Consider the following 15,811-nt stretch of genomic DNA (forward strand, 5'->3'; position numbering starts at 1 on the left):
TTATAGACTCAGATTACCATGAATAAGGTTGCAGCTCTACACAAGAAGAAGAGAAAAGATTTTATAGGTTACTTTTTGGGATTTGTGATATTTTTGTATTGCACGGTCCATCTTGTGTCATTTACAGCAAAAACAACTCAGGAAACTCACTCTGCCAGGGTGCGCCGGGCTCTTGGTAAGAAAACCATACATGAAAATCGTGTGTGTGTGTGTGTGTGTGTGTGTGTGTGTGTGTGTGTGTGTGTGTGTGTGTGTGTGTTGCTTACTGTGTGTGATATCTTTAAATTTATCTACATGCCTCTAGACTGATTTTTTTTTATTATTCTAATCTATTTTCACGTGTCATTATAATTGTCATGGTTCATTTTGGTTTTTTTCAAAGTTTGAGAAATCAATTGTGGCTCAGCAGCTGTGACAGCGTTTGTCTTATTGGCATGAAATACCGTGTAACTGCCATGAAGAGCTGAAGCCCCAGCAACAGGCTGGTTATGTGATGACACTAACCAGTGTGTGCGTGCCCTGTTGTTTCAGAAAATGAGACAGAATGCATCTCACCACAGTCCTCCGAGTTTCCTGAAGGCTTCTTCACGGTGCAGGAGAGGAAGGATGGAGGGCTCGTCATTTATTTTATGCTCATTTTCTACATGCTTTTGGCTGTCGCAATAGTCTGCGACGATTATTTTCTGCCATCTTTAGAAGTGATCAGTGAACGTAGGTGACATGAAATATATTGCATGTGTTCAAAATCTGTGCGTTTTAAAGGGTGGGAGTGGGGGTCCTTACACCATTACACTAACTGTACTGTACTGTACTGTGCTGTGATCATGGGAATAAGGAGGATTTATTGCCTAAAATTCTGGCTATAGCTTTTTAATAAGTGATATTACAACAAGGGTAAAAGTTCACTTGCAGTTTGGAAGTCAGCTGTAGTGATTTTAAGCCACAGACATTGCATTTTGAGAAAACTTCAAAGGATTATGTTGTGCTGTGCAGATATTGTTGGATTCTGAAGGACACTTAAATATGTAAACAGATTGTGTAAATGCATAAATCCACATAATGCATAAATTCAATGAATTAACTAACCATTTAGCCTGTGAAAAGTCTACAAAATAGTGTACAACATCTTCAGTATAAAATTAAAAAAATTAGAACAGAGAAAAGCAGAAAAGCAGAAAAGCCACAAATTTTAGAAGCTGGGATGAGCAAATATTCAGAATTTTTGCGTGTTTAATATACTTATTAATTGATAAATTGAATAATCATTAATAAGCTGTAAAGCTGTAAATTTAGCCAATAAATTTACAGGGAGTGGATAAATAGCATATCTAGACAATATGATGCAATCCCATACAGCAGAGGAAGCCGTACAGTGAATACAACTATTGGTAATTGGTCATTTTTGAGCTTGTAGTTTGTGGTATTGTTGAACTGGCTATCATCAGGCTTCTCTGTTGCTTTGTGTGTTCCATGTAAACAATAGTCATGTATTCTTGGTGTTTCTTGCATCTCTCTCAGGTCTGGGACTGTCTCAGGATGTTGCAGGTGCCACATTTATGGCAGCTGGGAGTTCTGCGCCAGAACTAGTCACAGCCTTTCTGGGTAATCACGCATTAGCATTAGTATAACAATATTACAGCCAGCAATGTCGATGATGACACCAGCATCATCATCACTGTCACTGTGTCTGTTCCCGACCCAATGAACTGTGACTTCACCTCCATGAGGGAACAGAAAGAGACTGTGGCCTTTGATGAGGACATTTTTTTCTCTCAGCACTTTGAAATCCTTTTGTTCCTTTTAATCATTGTGATTTTCACGCTGTCCCTGACTTCAAAGCTAAGATGTGCTCTTTATGCCTGTTGTGTGCTAGGTGTGTTTGTGACAAAGGGAGACATTGGGGTCAGCACCATTGTGGGATCAGCAGTCTACAACCTGCTAGGAATCTGTGCTGCATGTGGACTTTTGGCCTCTATGGTACATTTTCACAACATTCAGACAACGATTACCCACTTACTAACTACTTGTCAATAGGAGCGGCACCTTTACTAGGTCAAGGCGGAAGAGTCATTGCACACATTGTGTTTTGTAAGCTGTAAAACATTTATTTTTGTTTCCTTTATCAGGCGGGGCGTCTCACCTGTTGGCCACTGTTCAGGGACTGCCTGGCATATGGCATCAGTGTTGCAGCTGTTATTGCCATCATTTCTGATAACAAGGTGTACTGGTGAGTGTTTGTGCGCATTTGTGTGCACACGACATCAGGATATGGTTACACGATCTTCAAACCTTACACCGCTTACATGTGCAAGGTGGCTGTAAAAGACAAAGTCAGATACAGCTGTTTATTGCATCTTGTGACACTGAGGACAACAAATGAAAGCATATCACAAAACAACTGTTTGGTACAGTACAGGGACTTATTGACTTTTATTGCACTGACTGTACAGAGCAATAAATGTCCTTTAAATCATACGATGTAAAGTCATAAACACAGCAATTTCAGTAGCATTCGGTGTTTCTCAAAGATTTCCATAGGTACTGGAATTACTTAACTTTGCTGATAGGACAGTACAAGCTGACAAAAAACACATTTGTCATGGTAAAGCTATGGCATTTTGTTAAGGCAGAACTTGAATTTGTTGTAAAATAAAGAAATCCAAACCTAAGTGGAATTAAAACTAAACATAACTAAATACAACTTGATTGTTTGGAAGAGTAGACCTAATAACTGAAACAAGCTAACAGCACCTAAAGTTTTTTTAAATCATTTTTTAATTAGGTACTGACAGAGTGTTTGACCATATTCCACAGGCCTCTTCAGTAGATGGAATTTGCTCAGATGTTATCATGAGGCCAAGGTCCTCTACTTAGGTCACATAATGATACCGTAGCAAGTTCCATTTGTTGAAGTAGGTCATGGGATTTTGGTCAAAAGCTCCAGTAAAAGCTTAGTAAATGGATCTTGCATACTTACCACTTATTTCTGTCTCCAAGGTGAGGAATGAATCCTAATGCTCTGCGTGTTGTGTTTGCAGGTATGATGCTGCCTCACTGCTGCTGGTCTATGGCGTCTACATCGTAGTTCTGTGCTTTGACCTTCGCATCAGTGAGTTTGTCCTGAGGAAGCTGAGCCCTTGCTGCACCTGTCTGGGTAAAGGATCTGGGGAAAAGACTGAGACGCGGCCTCTGATAGGCTGGAATGACGACACCAGCCTTCGAGTCCACAGTCGCTCCAGAACCGACAGCGGCATCTTCCAGGACGACTCAGGATACTCTCACCTGTCTCTGAGCCTGCATGGCCTCAATGAGATTCCTGAAGGTAAAACACAGTTTATCGTGAATAGTATTTTAACACAGATGGTGTGTCCACGATCCCTTGGTGATGTAATACACATTCACTCACAAAATGTTTGCCTGCTTGCTTGCATCCTTGTAGAGGATAAAAGCGTGTTTGCCGTGCCAGAGAGTGACCTGAAACGGATCCTCTGGGTTCTCTCTCTGCCCATCATCACTCTGCTTTTCCTGACCATCCCTGACTGCAGGAGAAGGTTCTGGAAGCAGTGGTTCATGATAACCTTCATTATGTCAGCGGTCTGGATCTCAGGTTTCACATACCTGCTGGTGTGGATGGTCACTGTTGTCGGTAAGATTACTGTTTTAACTTTGCAGTCTGTGATGAGCTTGTGTAAAATCTCTACATTTCCTTAGTCTTTACAGTGTAGTTGCAGGCGTAAATCAGCCTGTCACTCACAAGGCTGTAGAGCCTTTGTGGATCACAAGTGTTTGAAACTTGTGAGAAAAAAATGTCTGATTTGCAGAGTAGAATCACATGTTGGTCTGCTGGCTAATTCCTCAGATGCCATTGTCCTGGAAAGTTAAGAGGGGGGTTATTGTAGCTCCAATGGGCCATGTGCCTCCCCGGCCACAGCAGGATTACAGTCTGCTTCACCCCCAAGGAAACACAGTCATGTGAAGGGTGGAGGGGTGGGGGGGGTTGGGGGGGGTTGGGGGGGGGGGGGTGTATATTACAGAATGACCCACAGGCGCAGGTCCAGGAACAGCTTTACCCCCCATGTACAATGGAGATGTAAACTGTACAGCTGACCTAGGATCAGGCTAGAAGCACAACTTTATCATGTGACGGTGGTAGTTCTACTTATGTATAATGAGATTATTATCCCGTAGCCGTCAGATAGGCTCACATGGATGGAGAGTTTCGTCTTATGAAAGAGAGGACATGGGACTCGAAAGGTACAACTCTGTACAGCAGCAACTCACCAACATCTCACTGCACAGTTCAGAGGTGGTTGGTTCAAATTAGCGGGTTAGACTTAACACTAATTTTCACACAGTGACTTCCACTCAGTCATATGTAGATATGACTGAGTGGAGGACAAGAGATCATGTTCTCTAATATTTCTGGAAATTTGAGGAGTGTATAGCACCATGAAAAGGAGCTTACATTCAAGGATTACATACGTTAAGACACAAATTACGTACCAAGCACCAGCACATAATGTTTACAGTACATATTAATTGAACAGTTAAATAATGAATATAATAATAAAAAAGTTACTCACCAAGTTAGTGGTTTCCGGGTTCAGGGTCTTGCTGGGGGAACCCCATAGCCATAGTTACAGTCAGCTGCTGTTCTCTCTCAGGCTTGATGTTGTCAGGAAAGGGTGAATCTGATTATATGTTGGTGTTATCTTAACACAGGTGAGACCCTTGGCATTCCTGATACAGTTATGGGACTCACGTTGCTTGCTGCTGGAACCAGTATACCTGACACCGTAGCCAGTGTGATGGTGGCCAGAGAAGGTGAACATTTAACATCATGTTTTATCCACTGCAATTCACAACATTCCTGTATGGGTATAGCAGTTTGAGGTCCAACAAAACAATTACTCTCTAAAATTAAGTGATTTTCTGAGTTCTTCATTAACACCACCAGACTCACTTTTTAAATAATACCCAGATGTTGTAGCTGCACAACACACTAGTCCTCTACCAAGTTCTTGCTGAAAGATTTTTAGGTGGTAACTGCTGATTACTCACTCATTTTTTCCATCAGCTATTTTAAAAATTACAAGAACGAACCTAACTTAAATACAGAAACTCTTTGTGAACAGAGACTTCTAACATCCAGTACTGTATATGAACATGTTTTCTGTTTAACAGGGAAAGCTGACATGGCCATGTCCAACATAGTGGGCTCTAATGTTTTCGACATGCTCTGTCTGGGCTTGCCTTGGTTCATCAAGACTGCCTTTGTGGATACCAACAACCCTGTAGAGGTCAACAGCACTGGACTGGTCTTTATTTCCTCCACACTTCTCCTTTCAATCATCTTCCTTTTTGTAGCCGTCCATGTTAACGGATGGAAACTGGACTGGAAGTTGGGACTCGTTTCTCTCATCTGCTACATCATCTTTGCCACTCTGTCCATCCTGTATGAGTTGGGCATTATTGGGAATAATCCCCTAAGACTGTGCAGTGACTGAGATCTGACCCCTCCAGGACTGAAGCTATATTGTTGTGTTTTTGGACTCTAATAGTCCAAAAACACAACAGAAATGTTAAGCCTCTAAATCTTCAAATGTCAAGACAAGGAGGCACGGTTCCACTCACATACTTCTGAAGATATTGGAGCATGGAATATGTGTGCAGGTCACATCTCAGGAAGAGGATGATCTCTGTTAGTAGTATATTTCACCAAAGGTGGAAATTTACTGAAGATCATTTTCTTGTTTGTGCCTGCTAAACTCCAGACTGTTACACAATGAAGATCTGTTATCACATCCTGAGATGTCTTCCGTCTTATTCAAGGCCCAAGAATGGAAAATGTGCCATTACAGGAGTGACTGGCGAGTTCACATAAATTCAGAACTGTCAAGTCAGTGTAGACAAATAAAAAGGTGTCAACTAAACTCATCTGGCCTCGTCCTTTTTAAGGGTGGGTGAACTAAAACAAGAGAGGCATCTCTGATAAGCTTTTATGTGCAACTCCTTATTGCCTGCAAGGAAGAACGGTGGAATGAGCCATAAATACGGAAAAACAAACAAAAAAAACTTTCCACTTGCCTTCTGTTACCTAAAATAGAATCACTAAGATTTTATCAGTTGTTTATAATTAACTCTACAAAGCTTACATGAACTTTAAGCTTTCAATAAATATGATTATAAGTAGCAATCTGGTCCTACTGAAACAAAATCTTCGGATTCTGGGAAATTAAATATCTTTCTGTGAGTTGCCTTTGTGATAAATGTAGAATTTCCCAACTTTCAAGAGGCCTCTGTACGGCAGTGCTCAGCAATATTGTGTAACAGATCAACACCTCAGGTTCAGTTAAGGCACTGCAAAGAACAATTCTGATACTTTGATCTCAGGAGATTTTTACAGCCACCAGGTTTAAAAATTAAAAAGTTTATTTGTTCAAATAAACTGCCTGACGAATTAAAAAGGGTTTACAAAACAAAGATAAAATAGCTATGAAGTGTGTGTGTATATATATATATATATATATAAACAAAAAAAATTGAAACAGCGGACACATGGAGATATGAAGTAATTGTGTTTTTAAAACAAAACAAAAGATCATTGGCAAGAGGGCTGAATGTGGAAGTGTGTTAGTATGACTTCTACAAAAGCTCTAGGCGTTGCGATCGATACGGACATCCACCTCTCGGCCATTGATCTTGGTTCCATTCATCATCCTGCAGGCCTTCTCAGCACTCTCTGGTGAATCAAATCTCACTGTTCCACAGCCCTTTGACTTCCCATTCTCCATCTTGATCTCTGCAAACATTACCTGGCCTGCAGTACACAACAATGAGTAAGGAATGTATTCTGAAACCACAATGTTTCACAGTGTAGCTAAATTTAAAGCCTGAGATTTTGCTTAACTACCATCCATGAGTTATTATCAGAGGGAGTTCCTCTGAGTGGTATGCTGAATATAATTCATAATTTTTGCTAATGTATATGCATTAAAAAAATAATAGTAATTATACTGAGGAAAATACATACCACAGTGACTGAACTTCTCTTTCAGCTTTTGCCATGTAAGATCATAGGACAGCTGCAACACAGACAAAAACATTTCAGTCCATATACTTGTCAGAATTCACACGATACTGGAGTGTAGGAAAGACAAATACAATAGACAAATAGAAGATGAGTTTATCAATACTACAGAGAAATTCCACCAGAAGAAGAGATGGCCTCAAAGGAGAAAACTATGCTAATTATCAGTACCCTACTGTGAAATACAGCACCAGGTAATTAATCTAAACAAACCCACCATGAACTACGAATTTACAGAATCGCTACCATATATTAACACATGGCAAACATGAGCTCTTATCATATTAAGACCTCAATCAATAAGTGGGAATCAATGCACGGAGATAATGTATTTATCAATAAAGCCAGTGATAGCATTGCATCAGTGAGGAGGTCTCAGTGATAGTTCTGTAACTATTTAACAGACTTCTAGTACAAGCAAAGTTCTCGCATATCTAACCCACACTTACATTTCGCACAAAGATCTGACAGCCTGCTTTGGACCCAGAGCCTCTGTCAGACATGCCTCCACCCATGTGGCCTGGTCCCCCACCTCCATAGCCACCAAAGCCACGGTTCATGTCCATTCCTGACATGCCCATGCGGTCAAAGCTGGAACCCATACGGTCCATTGACATATTGCCCATTCCACCACCTGCAATTAACACATAGTCATATACACATTCAAAGTGAGAAAGCCACCCAAACTATTGTGTTGTATATTTTAACAGGGCAGTGTATTCAGGTCCCAGCACTGTCCTAACACTACAAAGGCTTATCTCAGATTTATATATCTACGATACCTGCGTATCGAAACTGCCATAAACAAAACATTATGATGGTACCTTTCACATTCATTCCAATAACACGTTGAACCGTGTATAAACACTGTGAAACTGTATTGGCATTTCATCACTTCAAAAAAATTAGTTGTCACAGAGAGTACAATGTCACTGTCATTGTTTATACAGGAGGAGCAGACTTTGTACACTTAGTCACCAAACAAATTCCACAGTCCTCCGGTTCCTGAATACTCTGCTGGACATTTGGTTGCAGTAGCAGTGGGTATTGCCTACTCAGGACAGGTTAAGGACTGCCAATTTAGTCGGAGTGGCATGTCCACTGTCATGGCTGACAACTTTCAAATGTTAACTGTAATACAAATGTTTGTGGCTCTGCTAAAGCCCGAGGGGAAGAACTGACACAGAACAGATTTAGAAAAACTGTGAATGGAATATCTTGTACCTAATCCAGTCCCCATGTGCCCCATGCCACCACTGCCCATGCCTCCTCCATAACCTCCGCCTAAAGAAGAGAATGCAAGTCAGTGCAGATTAAATCAGACCACAAGACAGCACTGTCACAAAAGCAAAAGAAAGAGTTTATAAACAGAAAATCACACATAAAAGAAATGCAAACCCTAAAACCCATCATAACTCAAAATGAAACTACACAGAGGAACTTGCATTACCTCCCTGGTGTCTTGCACAGTATGGAAGCAATTCAGGGTTGTCTGAATTCACTTACCCATTCCTCCAAAAGAATCGCCAAATCCTCGATTCACTGGCATGTCACTGTGGCCAAAGTCCCGGTCCATTCCGCCCATTCCTGACCGGTACATATCTCCACACAGAAAAAAAAAAATGAAATGTAACCTTGAGGCTGAAGTTACACCACACAAAGGTGCATCTCAGTGTTTATGGTGTAACATCCTGACTTGAACCTCATCTCTGCCCAGCAGGAACAAGTAAGCTCACTCACCTCCCATCCTTCCAACTGGAGCCATGTCTCTCCCTCCATAGTTGCCCATGTTACCCATGCTACCCATTTCCCCGAATCCCCCGCCACCGCTCATTCCTGAGAAACACACCATCAGGTTTCAGCATCGCTCATTCATTCACTCCACAAAAAGAAAACCATGGTATTTCATTGGGGAAAACTCAGTTATCAAAAGCCTTACCTGCTCCAAGTCTATTCATTCCACCATAACCTGCAACATCCATACCTATGGCAGAAGAAAGATGTCAGTTAGTTCATGCCAACACACATACTGTATCTAATTATATCCAATGGGTGTATATACATGAAAAGGTATTGTGAGTAGCCTGATTATCAAACACTGTACAAAGGTGCTTTTAGGCACAATGTCAGTCACATCCTATCATCTAGTTGTGTAAAAGTCCTGGATTTAAGCTGGTAGGAGCTCTGGTTGTCTTATCTCTTTAACCCATATTGACACTGCTGAAGGGTCAAAAGAAAAAGAAGTCAGCGCAGAGTTGATGGTTACAAATTAACTGCGTTTGTTGGTTTGCCGACATTAATTTTTAATATGTTTAATATTTAATATTGCCAACAAAGACAGACTCATCTGAAGCACAGTATGTGATGTACTGTAAGTAGCCTGTGTGAGCATTTTCTTAGCTAAACATAACTAAAAATATCTGAGAGGTGACTGACCTCCAGGCCCCATGGACCCCATGCCTCCTCCACCGCTCAGACGGTTGGCATTTATCGGCTGCCCACCTGGCCCCAGTCCCATGCCAACACCACCGAGACCCCCTTCATACAAAAAAACACAAGAAAAAAAGAGTAAAGTTTGAACTATGTAATTTAGTAGCATTAAAAGCAGGGTGGATCACATACTCTCTAAAATGTTATATATATAACTACCCCATACTCACACTGACTGACAGGTTAAGGACTATCACCAGACAACTACTACTTCTACAAAGTTACTGATAGTTTTTTTTTAAGCTGTTTTTTTTTGGGTGTGAAAATACTGTCCATAAAAACAGTTCAGTTACTGTATGTGAAACACACCATTGTATATATAAAAAAATGTCCCTTTAAATAAATGCTGAAGAATTGTTTCTCAAACAGTGCACATGGTCACTTTGGTCATTCTGTTTATAGTATTTATTATTATTTTCCTCTAATAAGCAAATTTTTCTTGGAGTTTGTATATTTTTTTGATCTTATCTGTATCTTATCTGAGTGCCTGTACCTTATTATATCTGCTCTTTGCTGCTGTAACTGTGTAATTTCCCCATTGTGGGATTATTAAAGGTTTATCTTATCTTATCTTCTGTCACTTAAGTTTTTAAACATTTAACTGCAGAAGCAACCAATATTTATTTCCCGCATCTCTATATATCAAGTAGCATGCAGAGGACAGGGGAAATAAACAGACTAATAACTATCCCGAAAGTAGGAAAAAAAAACATGCAAGCCATTTATCACTTTGTTTCATTATTGTATTGCTTCAGCAACATATCTGGGTCTTTCTATCACTGTAAAATATCTATGCAAATTTATTAACATGAGTCATTTGTTCTCATTGAGGATCACACCTCTTACACTGACAATGTCAGTGATATACTCAGTTCACTGAGCTTACTTCTATGGATCTGATCTAAACAACTGACAGGGGAACAGTGTACTCACTTGGTAACTGAGGTGTTTTTTCTACTTGACGGAAATCATCAGGGGGAAGAGATTTCTCATCCTATAAAAGCAAAAACACGTACACACAAATGTAAAGTTTCATCTTTGCATCCTCTGTATAACTTAAGTTACATAACTAAAAATAACATACCATTTTAACGTGCATCTGTCTGTCAAAAAGCATCTGTCCATTGAACATGGCTGAGTGCAGAGTCAAGGAGAAGGTCACGGTAAAATTAAAAAATTAATTAATTAAAATTTTACTGTGTGCCTTTTACTTTTTGATTCTTAAGGATACATATGGCCTGCACAGCCTCCAGTGACTGCTCAAAAGTCACTGTTCCCATTCCGCGGCTCTTGCCATCTTTGTCCTCCTTCACATCTGCTCGTTTCACCACACCTGCCATGCCAAACACCTCCTTTAACTTCTTCCAGCCCACTTTGAAATCCAGCTGTAAAACAACAGAAAGAAACCACTATTTTCAATCCACGCAAACAATCATCACTTGTTAGATTTAGAAGTTGTTTAATATAATGCCCTCACATTGGCCACAAATACTGTGGTTCCCAGTCGTCCGGCCTGCAGAGCATGGATGACCTCAGGTGGGATGTTGGGGTTGTTGGCAATAGAGGGCGGAAGGTTCATCCCACCAGGCCCCATGTCCTGCCCACGACCTCCCTGTTGACCTCCTCCCATGCGCTGCAGGACACGTCGGGCATGTTCCCCATCAGGGTCCTTATTTAAAAAAAACAAAAAAAAAACACTACAATTTATTTCTGATCTCAGATAATATGGTAAAAGCCAAATCAAGTTAATCATGAATAACCAGTCAGATAAAGGTGGTACTACTAATACCACACAACTGTACAATTTGCAGTATTAAATGTAAAAAAAAAAATTAACTCTGGTGTAATAAATTATACAATTATCTACGACCACTTGCAAACCTTTCAAACCTTGTATTGATACAATCTCTAGAAAAGTCATGAGCAATGTGGGAAAAAAAGGCCTCAGTTCATTGTTAAAGACTTAAACGTATAATCATCTGTTGTTGGGAAGTATTTCACTGTGCAGTAACATGATAAAAGTAAGACAGTAACACTGAAAAACAACACTTTATATTTGCTGTTACTCTGAGAAAAAATGTTTTAAAAAAAAATCATGAAAATACGATGAGAAAAGATTTTTTTAACCCTTGCAGCAAAGTAGATGTGTCATTATAATCAACATTTTACTGTAATCATTCAATCATAATTTGTTCCCACCTCCTTGATGTTGAGTGGCCTTCCATTCAGGTCATGCTTATTCATAGTTAATATTGCCTTCTTCACAAACTCCTCATCTTTGAACTCCACCACACTGTTGAATCAGGGGAACAATTAGTAGAAACAAACACAAGATTAAAAATACAAGTTATTCATTTGAGAAATGATGGCAGTTTCTTACCCACAACCCTAGCCAGGGGCCATCATAGGAGTCCAGGTAGTAAACATTTCCAGAGTCGAGGGAGTGAACAAAATGCAGTTAAAATCAAGACAAAACACTGGAACATTATAAATGTAATGAATCAACATGCCTCTAGTAGTTTCAATAGTGCATGTTGGCCATATTTTGCCCACTGACTTGAGCCAGCAGTTTTTTGGGTGTGTTTAAATCTGTTGTAAACAAGCTTAAAAGGCCAGTAAGAGCATGTTCTTTATCATTATCTGAAGCAATGTTGACAATTAAAATGTTTTAGATAATAAACAAACAGTAATAATTTATATTTTCTAAAAGGTTTGGTAAAAACATCTGGCACTGACAGAAAGCTATGCATTGTAATTGACCTGAAACATTTTAATGTTTTGAACTGGATAGAAATACAGCAAAGAAAAAAAAATGCATTGACATTTTAATTTAGTACACTGTTTAGGATTAACCAGTTTTACCACTGCAATAAAGAAAAATACGGTGGTTCAGCTTTACATCTATAGTATGCATTTTTGCCATTTAATAATAAAAAAAAAAACAAAACATAACAATAAAATACACTACAGGATCAAGACTCTTTTGTCCCTTTGAAGTGAGAGCTGTGCCATAGAACAGAATTGAAAAATAAGATTTTGAGACATGAGGGTCAATCAATAAGACAAATCACACAACCCACATTTCCCTTTGGAAAATGGCCAAACAAACAAACCTTTAAGCCAATTGAAATGACAACAACAAAAGCAAAAGTGTACTCTTAGATGAGTTCATTAGGCTACTTTTCCAAAATCAACAGGACATCTCCCTTTCGAATGAATATCAATCATTAGCCATCTATCAGGCTCTAAACACAACCTACAGTATCTCCAGTTCAGTAACATAGTAAGACCCAAAGGATCAGAACCTAAAAGAGCACTGGATTAATGAGAGCCTGCTGAGGGCATTTAAAACCTCGTGCAGCAAGTTGGCCACATCACTTACCCTTGACTTTCCTTCTGCATCCTTAAAGAGCTCCACGTATGTAACCTCACCAACTACATGAGACATACAAAGGAAAAATACCAAAAGAACAAAGGGATTTAAGTCACCAAGTCTTCAAGTCGCCGTTGGCCTTGGCAATGCCGCTACAGATGGAGATGTCCCATTAATGATCAACAGTCAGCCCAGACCAACATCCCACCAGACAACACCATGCCTTTCTGGGCAGTGACTGAGACACCCAAAGGCCAAGGCCAGAGAGAAACACAGCTACATTAAACCTGGGAAATTCAAAAGACTTCAACATGATCAGTTTGTCAACAGGTTCCATTCATGGCAGTTGAGAGTTTTAAGCTGTCCTTTGACCTTTCAATAGGCTTCTTGAAACCCCCATAATTCATAAAGTAAGACATTACAATATTTTCATTCATATAATCAAGATTCACCTTGCAACAGATGCAACAAAAACATTCAACAAATCAATTCTACGACTGGTTTGAGGTTACATTTAGGAGCTGACAATGCCATAAAACAAGTGACAATGTAACTACGTTCATCTTCCTTTTTCTCACAGACATATCAGCCCAAACTAAATTAGTGTCCATCCAAAAGAATTTATTAAAACTCCAATAACCTAATAGCACACTAAGTTGGTTCCTACTATCTTCACTAAGTGCATCCAGAGAAAGCTACAAACTAACTGACTACTGCTAGAAGTATGCATAATACTCCATCTGGTAACAAACAAAAAAGGGTCAAGAACTTCTAATCAGCTGGAGATAGAGAGAAAGGGGAGACACAGCCCAGTCACTGGGGACATTACCTTTCTCACGCATTAGATCTTTAATTGCCTGCCACTTCATATCATAGGGGATATTGCTGATGAACACCCGGTTCCTATGAGCACCCTTCTTTTCTCCGCCATGTTTATCTTTGTAGGGATGGTAGCGGTTTCCTCTTCTGCTCCCGGAGGACTTCTCTTTAGCATCCTGCTTTTCTTTGGGGGGCTTAGTTTCTTCAGCATCCCTACAAAAGGCACAAAGCTGAAAGTCAGACAACAGCCCATCTTAAAACCACATTCAGAAGTCACGTACCATAGTCTGTACATTAAAACACCGGTCAATAGATCTGTGAGGAGTGGCAGGTTCCTTTCAGGTTGTTTGTATTTCAGTGGTAAGGTTCCATAAAAAATGATCCGAACAGCTCTATAAAAGTCACTTCCCTTGTGGAAAAACAGTCAAAAATGTTATTAAGTAGTAGTAAACAACTTTGTAAAGCTAAATGCAACGCTATCTTTTGACGGAGGTAAAGAAATGACTTCGCATAGACTCTTTTTCCAAAAAGTCAGTGCAGTAGCTAGGTAACTGAAATTCAACACAGAGGTGAACACTTGTTTGCCTGTCATAACCTTTCATTCTGCTGTTGAAAAACACCCTGGCTAAGCTAATAGTAACAACAGTAAACGTAGAACATTAGCCAAATTTTCTGTAGTGATGATAAGCTAATACTTATCAAGATCTTGTATTCTTAATATTGTTCAGACATATCGACAGAGGAACTGCCCGGCTATAAAGGCACATAGAAAATAAAATAAAGCCCTACATTAGCTAACGTAGTTAATTCACGTTGCTGTTACCTTGGCACAATGAAACAAACACCTGAGTTGAGACCGGCGATGATGCTAATGCTAGCTAGTATCAAAAACCTCGTTGAATTGTTCAGTTAACTAGTTAAAAACGGGGTTTGGGCTTAGTTTAATTTGTTGATTTAACAAACACTGAATTTCTGAACTGAGTTAGCGTTAGCAATTAGACAAGCAAAACACAACCGAGATTAGCTCTCAGTAAAGGTTGACCCATTACACCATGTTCGGCGTTATGGAAATGGCACACTTGAGACTCCGCTTAGAAATTATTAAATTATAACATACTTCTGGCGTCATGTGAGCGACAAACCTAACATCCATTACACAGGTGCTTTACGGCGTTTGACAACAGAGGTTAATTGAGGCTTCATGGCTAACGATAGCTAGCATCCCGGGACTCCATTTTAGCTAAACTTGCTAACGGCTGCACATACGGGACGGACATAATTATTTATTTTCACTCACGTTTTCACCCCGTTGGGTGTTTCTTGTGATGTCTCGTCAGGTTCGGACTTGATTCGGACGGACGCAGTAGATTCGTCTTGCTTTTGCTCCTCATCAAGACTTGCAACATCTGCCATGTTGTGGTTCATTAGCCGCACACAACGCAAGATGCCTTTGACGCTACGCAGTTCAAAATGTGCAGGGGAGATACGTGCCTCCAACGCGAGATTTGGGAGCTGTTGCCAGGCAGCCTGTGCGAATAGAATAGAACAGAATAGATCACAACAGAATATAATAGAATAGAAAAGAATAGAACAGGTATTGGAGTCTTGGGATCTGAGGAATAATAAATAATATGGCAATATTTGGAAAGATTGTGCACGCTTGCTCTGGGATTAGCAGACAGTATCAGTGGTCAGCAAGTGAATAAGAGAGTAAATGTGTGTCTGAATAAATGTAAACAGGAAGTGACACTTTCTGATGAATGCTTGCCATGTGTTTCTGAACAGTACCCAGATCCCAGAAAACCAGATTAAGAAAACCAAATAACGACCTGTCAAACCCACTAAAGCAGTATGATCCATGCAAAAGACAAAACCTGAAGATATCTACTAGAACCAAGTCCCTGAATAGTCTGCAAACGTTGTTCTATAATGACATATTGCTATAGTTATACTATTTTTATTTATGGTTTCAGACAGTGTAATTCATAGAGAAATACCATATAACCTACAATATCCCATGCAGCACACTCACAATGTCA

General features: G+C 39.8%; 2 protein-coding genes across 2 annotated transcripts; one reads left to right on the plus strand and one right to left on the minus strand.

The window, feature by feature from the left end:
- On the plus strand, window positions 1-5,849 carry slc24a5 (solute carrier family 24 member 5). The gene is made up of 9 exons (XM_041038501.1): window positions 1-175; window positions 532-711; window positions 1,519-1,602; window positions 1,874-1,977; window positions 2,127-2,227; window positions 3,039-3,322; window positions 3,440-3,646; window positions 4,723-4,824; window positions 5,185-5,849. Exons 1-9 carry the CDS (start codon window positions 19-21, stop codon window positions 5,505-5,507), a joined length of 1,542 nt encoding a protein of 513 aa, XP_040894435.1. The 5' UTR covers window positions 1-18; the 3' UTR covers window positions 5,508-5,849.
- A 561-nt stretch (window positions 5,850-6,410) lies between these two features.
- Window positions 6,411-15,248, minus strand: myef2 (myelin expression factor 2). Its single transcript, XM_041057674.1, has 17 exons — window positions 15,070-15,248; window positions 13,783-13,985; window positions 12,963-13,015; window positions 11,961-11,968; window positions 11,780-11,873; window positions 11,058-11,249; window positions 10,812-10,965; window positions 10,665-10,714; window positions 10,514-10,574; window positions 9,527-9,628; window positions 9,030-9,074; window positions 8,831-8,926; window positions 8,597-8,692; window positions 8,315-8,374; window positions 7,540-7,724; window positions 7,034-7,085; window positions 6,411-6,820 (listed from the first exon to the last, which is right to left on the minus strand). The coding sequence occupies exons 1-17, from the start codon at window positions 15,195-15,197 to the stop codon at window positions 6,657-6,659; spliced, it is 1,743 nt and encodes a 580-aa protein (XP_040913608.1). The 5' UTR covers window positions 15,198-15,248; the 3' UTR covers window positions 6,411-6,656.
- Between the last annotated feature and the right edge of the window lie 563 nt (window positions 15,249-15,811).

This window comes from Toxotes jaculatrix, chromosome 1 (assembly GCF_017976425.1).
Source record: "Toxotes jaculatrix isolate fToxJac2 chromosome 1, fToxJac2.pri, whole genome shotgun sequence".
Taxonomy (NCBI): Eukaryota; Metazoa; Chordata; class Actinopteri; family Toxotidae; genus Toxotes; species Toxotes jaculatrix.